Genomic DNA, 6,511 nt, shown 5'->3' with positions numbered 1-6,511 from the left:
CTCAAGTCTTTATTTCAGAGCCAGTGATGTTTTTATTCTCCAAAAAAGTCCTCATACAAAGTGTTACCCAGCTGTCATGCTAGCAGAGCTTGATGGAAATGACACACTGAAGAGAACCCTCAAACACTGTTCAGCAGAGTTGATTTTAGCACTGTGGAGTAGCAGCAGACTGCTCTTTGAAATAGCAATCTCATTTCAATTTTAAATGTATTGTTGTATCCTGCTTGTGGTAGTATCACTGCACTATTGTGGTGTTGCTGAGCGATCTTGAGAGAGCAGCTGGAAAGGTTTTGTGGAATGGGAGGCTGGGATTCTGCAGACCCTTCTCGCTCTGTCCCAGGACTGTGGATGAGTGTAGGGGTTGGATGTGTTGTCACTGGGGGATTTCTTACAGTACCAATCCTTGGAATGGGCTGCCCAGTGGAAATCAGCTTAGGGTTGACTACTCTTCAGAAATTTTGTGAGTACTGGTATTCATTGGTTAAAAGTGACTAAATGTGCATGAGTTTTGTTGGAAATGCCTCTTTGTTTGCTGCTGTTAGTGCATCAGTGACGTGTAATGGGATTTTTATTATTTTAGTTGAACAGTGGAATTTTGCGAGTTTTTTTTCTTTTTTCCGCTAGGTGGCCCAAGCACGCTTTGAAGTACCCCATGAGAACTGAAACTTGATTCATTTCTCTTGTAACTGAAGTAAAAACTCTACATTGTGAGGCATATACCAACCTCTGTGATGCTTTGTGTTTGTTTAAAATACAAACACCTTATATCAACATAGAGAGTGTTGGTCAATGTAAGGAATATGCAGTAATGAAAGGTTATTTTTTCCTTGATTAGAACATTTTTTATCAAGTGTAGTATAAAGCTGTTTGGTTTTGCATTGAGAAGAAAACTGGTGTGCTATCATTGACTGTGCTCAGGGAGGCTCTGAAAAGGTGTTGATATGAAGTTTGTCCCTAACATCTCCTGGGAGTGAGACTGGTATTTTGCAGGCCACCATAATTGATATTTTTTGGGGGGGATGGCTTGAGTTTTGCTGCATAGGCTTTTCATAACAGCTTTGCAGTTCATTTCAGTAGTGTATAGATGTGGGTAGTGGGTTCTGAAGAGGCTGTTAAATGTACAGACTAATTTAATTCAGTTTAACAGACATTAAGTGTAACTTGTTATCATGAGTATCTTTTTGGTTAGTGGAGGAAGACGGATATATACTGAAGGCAGCTCTTCTGTGGGGGTGGTTGGATGCTGGAATGAGGCTGAAGAAGTGGTAGGATGTTCATCCATAGAGAGACATTCAAAACTCAACAGGACTGAGCCCTGGGCCACCTCTGACTGGGATATTGAACTACATGATCTTGACAGGTCTCCTTCAACCTTAATTATTCAGCAATTCCAAAATGAGATTTTATTGGTTCCTTTGCTCTACTGCTGTTTAAACCAAAAATGGAAATTGGATAGTTGTGTTTCTGAGCTAGTTGTAACCTCAGTATTTTGAATTAACTTCCAGCTTTCCTTTGTTTCTGAGGGCCTTGATGTGGTGGTATTAGACCACCAGAAAAAGAAGGATGTCTGTCTGTGAGTGTACTTTTCCTCCTTGACAAGCAATCCCCACTGGGGAAAAAAAAAAAAAGCCATTTAAAGGGAGTGCTCTATTCCTTCATTTCACTGCTGCGCTTGCTGAGTGCCATCTCTTGCCTTATGTTTGGTATTATTACTTCTAGTGTCTCTTTTTAACAGGTATGACAGATTTTTTCTTATTCCATTTCTTAGGATATTTCCTAGATTTTCTCTTTTGCTCTTTTCCTTTATGGAAAAGAGACAGCAGTTGTCCCTTCCTCTGCATCTGACTGTATTCCTTTTTTCCTTCCTTTTCCCATTGTTAATATTTGTCCTATCCTGCCACCTTCCTGCTTCTCTTCCCTTTTCTGGCTGGAGACAAATCAGTGTGTTCACATGTAGCAGAAGGATGGACATAAATAGAGTATTTTGGTGGCAGGAATATTGCTGCCTGCAGTCAGTTCTGCAGACAGAGGTAACCTGCCCTAGTTCACAGCCCTACTGATCTGTGTTCAATACTGCATTTGCACTATTTTGGTCTCCTTTCTAGTTTCTTCCAAAGTCAACAGCTTTCAGTTCATTGAGCAATGTGCCAGTTGAGCCAGGTACAGAGAAACTTCTAAAGATACTGTTTTTGTGATAGATTTGTATGTTTAATGGGATTTCTTCCTGGACTGATACACTCTTCACTTTGTGTAGGACATTGGCTGCATGGCCTCACAACTGCTGTTATTAGTAATACAGGCTTAACTTTGTGTGTGACTGGAAACTAAACTGATGAAAGCAATTCCATTTTTAGCACCCTGGAAGGGGGGAAAACATAGCAATAGGTATACTAAAATGTTAGTAGTAGTATTTTCTGGTTATTAGCATAAGTTATGGTTTAGTTCTAATTTTCTTTACCAAACAAATTTAATAGCAAGTATGAAATGGGGCAAGTTTAAAAAGTTGTGTTTCTAGCAATTCTTTGATGCAACAGAAACAGGTGTAATTTGTCTACATATATTATTGCAAGTATTATATGGAACCTTGGTGTAAAAGGGACGTTATCCAATCATCATGTGAAGGTTTTTCAGCTAGTGTCTCAGTCAACAAAACTTTGCACTTCACATGGTTTTAGTAACTGTAGACAGTTAAAGCACGCAGTAATATTTGGTTTTAGGCAAGGGTTTTATTTCATATATCTGTTGTATGTAGGACAATAATATGCTTATTGTGTTGTTTTGCATCTGGGGGTACAGGAATTATATTTTAGGGTGAACAAAAATAGTGGTGGATGAGATGTCAGAAAGGTGTTGTGTTTCATACCTGTCTCAGTGCATTTACATAGTGGTACCCCCTAAATACGTGTAGGCATTTTGGATAAGTGGATATGGTGCCTTTGGGTGTATGACGTAGCAGCCATGATGTAGAACTGTTTGAAAGCTGGACCAAGCTGCAGAAGCTTGCAGTATCAGGTGAGAGCTTTGAAACCACCTTCTGCTATAAGAAATGTTCATCCAGTTCAGTTTAAATTTTGTTTAACTTTACAGCTGCAGTGGTTACAGCATTGTCATACTGAAATCTTCAGACTAATATCAGTTCTGTTTGGCTGGCAAAAGTAATTCTAAAATCAAAGTGCTTATTGCAATCAATAAAGCTTATTCTCATGGCTAAAATACCAACTCCAGTTTTTGAGCTTTTCAGAGTAGTTCAAAAATAATAATTAAAAAAAAAGAAAGGCAACATGTATGTATTTAAAATAGCATTAATGTTATTATTTTGTCTTTATATTCCTTTATGTTCTTCACTAGATGTCACTAGTAGATTTGGGAAAGAAACTTTTAGAAGCTGCACGAGCAGGTCAAGATGATGAAGTTCGCATTTTGATGGCAAATGGAGCACCTTTTACCACAGACTGGGTAATGACAACTTTTACAGTGGAGAAAGTAAATTGTCTTACTTTTCTCACCTGAAGAAAGAAATACTATTCTTACAATTCAGCATTTATATTACAGTTCTTCTTGGAATTCTGCATTCACATAATCTAATGTCTAATTCAAAATTAAACTTGGCTGTTTCTTCATATGACCTCCTACTGATTTTAGTAACAGACTGTGAATGAGCTCATTCTGGTGACTTTCAAGATGAACTTCGGAATGGTTAATGGGAAAAAGCAGCAATCATCCTCCTTGTTACTGTGTTTATGCACTTAGTATAGTAAGAGGTTTGAATTATGAAAACAGTCCTAACTGCCTAATATGTGCAGCTGAGAGTTCCCTGATATAGGGGTACTGAGTTGTCTTTTGGATGTGCTGGTTTTTGAATAGGTTGTAGAGAGAGATCAAGTACCCAAAATCCTAGGGCATTTACAAGCTCTTAAGAGCCTTAATCTGCTTAGTGACCTACCTTCCAAATTAACTGTTTTGAGCAGGAGGTTGGACTTAATTGACTTCCAAAGGTCCCTGTTGGCCAACACTAAATATGGGGTTAGACCCCTTGAAATGTTACATGTCAAAAAGACAAAAAAACCCCAGATTAAAAAGAAAGCAACAACAAACTTCCCTCCCCCATTCATATTCTGTAAAAGCCTCAACAGCTTCTCTCCTTGAGACTACAAGGGAAAATGGTTTTGAGTGGTGGCTTGGCACGTGGGTTTGGTATCTTCAGAGTAAGAAGAAATGCTTTGCACTGCCATCTGTTAGATGTGCATGTTTTGTGTTCATTACAGCTGGGAACATCTCCACTTCATCTAGCAGCACAGTATGGACATTACTCCACCACAGAAGTGTTGCTGCGAGCAGGTGTGAGTCGGGATGCCAGAACCAAAGTGGACAGAACTCCATTACATATGGCAGCATCAGAAGGCCATGCCAGCATAGTAGAAGTCTTACTTAAGGTACAAACTGCCGAAACAAGTCTGAAGTGAGGTTATTGCAATGGTTTATGATCAGATAGTTGCAATTTGCTTTTCGGCATGAAAGCAGCATTGAAATTACATGAATAGTTAAACTGTGTGCACTGGGAACTTTGTTTTCCAATTGAACTGTAATTTATTTTACATTAAAATCATCATGATTTCAGGTGAATTATTTACTGCTGTTTCAAAATAAGAGTACTTCCTAATTTGATATTGTGTTTAGTTATAGATTTTAGAAGTAAGATGTACTTTAGGGAATCTGTAATCCTTTTGAGGTAAAGTATTTGGTAGATGGATTGGATTACTTTTAAAAAAATGTAAATGTAAGGTAACAGGGCATTCCTCATGGAGAAAAACAATTTAGGGCTTCATTCTGTGACCAGCATTATTTAATTGAGATATTTGTAATGACATAATTTATGCAATGATCTTGTTTGTAGCATGGTGCTGATGTCAATGCCAAGGACATGCTCAAAATGACTGCACTTCACTGGGCTACTGAACATCACCACCAAGAAGTTGTAGAACTCTTGATAAAGTATGGAGCAGATGTTCATGCTCAGAGTAAATTTTGCAAAACGGCATTAGATATTGCAGTAGACAATGGAAATGAAGACATTGCAGAAATATTACAGGTAACTTTTAATTCCTCGTGTTAAGGGAATTTGCAGCAAAGTACTTGATTACACAGGTCATAAACTAAGCTTTTAATGTAGCAGCTGTGACACCATATATTGATAATGCCACACTCCAGTCTAGTTCATTACATGAAATGAGATTAATGTTAGTAAACATTACTTGATCAAAGCACATTTTCACCACCTACAAAGTCAAGGATAAGTATTCTTTATTTTCTTAAATTTGAGTGATGTAATACACAGAGGTAGGTGGACTCCTTAAAATTGAGGTGTAAAAAAAATAACTCCCTTCTCTGATAGTATATTCTGACTATCCCCTAGTATTCAGTTAGCTTCATACATGGATATTAATTTCCTAGTTGGAGTTCAAGCAGGACAGAAGAGATGCCAATTTTTCCAGAATTAGAAAAGCTAAAATTGAATTATTGGAGAATTTATTTTAATAGATAATTCCATGGAAATATGTACTCCCTGTTCAATAGTGTTGTTAAAAGCAAATTAAGTTATAAATCTTACTGAGAAAGGAATGCAAAGTGAATGAAAAATATCATTATGCCACTGTATAAATCTGTAGCCTCCCTATGTCTTTAAATGTCTGAACTTCTGGTGTGTTCCTTTAGCCTCCTTCTGATTGCAGAAAGGGTGGAGTAAACAGAAGTTAATAATAATTCACAGAAAGACAGAAAGACTGCATGTCCATTTCGTGGCAATTGCAAAGCTGTCAGAGTAGCTTTTCATGATATGTATCTGCCCCAACAGTCTTGGTTCTTCAGACTTCTCTTTTAGATAAGTGAGCTTGCATATCTGCAAAAGAGCCTTGTCCTCATTGTTTACATAACTGGTAGGGAGAAGGACTGGTGTGTTGTTAAACTCTTTCACTCCAATAGATTTTCTGTCTTTAGATTTCAACCAAAAAAAAGTTTCTTATGTACTTGGAGATAGGACATGATATATGTGTATTGCATGAGCGCAGTGAGGGAGCTCCTCCTTGTTTGTGTGAAGCATGCAAGAATTCTAGCTCTTACACAAGTCAGCAACTCCTTTGTAGCTGCAGTGGGAATGATGTTGTTCCTTTTGTGTCCCAGATTGCAATGCAGAACCAAATCAATACGAACCCCGAGAGTCCGGACACTGTGACGATACACGCAGCCACACCGCAGTTCATCATCGGGCCTGGAGGGGTGGTCAACCTAACAGGTCTGGTATCTTCTGCAAATACATCCAGTAGAACAGGTATTTAGATGCCTAAAGGATAGCTGTGGGATTTTATACTTTCACTGATTTTCACCATTTAGTGAAAAGGTGTGAGGAAAAACAGTGGTAAGAAGAGTTACCATATTCCTCATCAGTGTTTTTTGTGTGTTGTAAATATGTACTTACCTAAAACAATAATCTTCTCAGACATAAATTATCAGAAAT

The 6,511-nt window shown here is 38.0% G+C and overlaps 1 protein-coding gene across 2 annotated transcripts in view; it reads left to right on the top strand.

Annotated features, from left to right (window-relative positions):
* Positions 1-225: 225 nt before the first annotated feature.
* Positions 226-6,511, top strand: part of GABPB1 (GA binding protein transcription factor subunit beta 1) — a 16,461-nt gene continuing 10,175 nt past the window's right edge. Inside the window, exons 1-5 of one of the 2 annotated variants that reach the window (XM_014306493.2) lie at positions 226-3,012; positions 3,349-3,456; positions 4,266-4,433; positions 4,895-5,089; positions 6,178-6,289. In XM_014306493.2, coding sequence (XP_014161968.1) covers positions 3,349-3,456; positions 4,266-4,433; positions 4,895-5,089; positions 6,178-6,289 — 583 coding nt within the window. In that variant the 5' untranslated portion in view covers positions 226-3,012. Of the gene's footprint in view, positions 3,013-3,347; positions 3,457-4,265; positions 4,434-4,894; positions 5,090-6,177; positions 6,290-6,511 lie in introns of those variants that run through there. The other variant, XM_005419620.3, reaches the window with a different exon arrangement.

Source organism: Geospiza fortis, unplaced genomic scaffold, assembly GCF_000277835.1.
Source record: "Geospiza fortis unplaced genomic scaffold, GeoFor_1.0 scaffold171, whole genome shotgun sequence".
NCBI classification, from domain to species: Eukaryota; Metazoa; Chordata; class Aves; order Passeriformes; family Thraupidae; genus Geospiza; species Geospiza fortis.
Note: the sequence above shows the minus strand (reverse complement) of the source record. Positions and strands in the feature narration are given on the sequence as shown.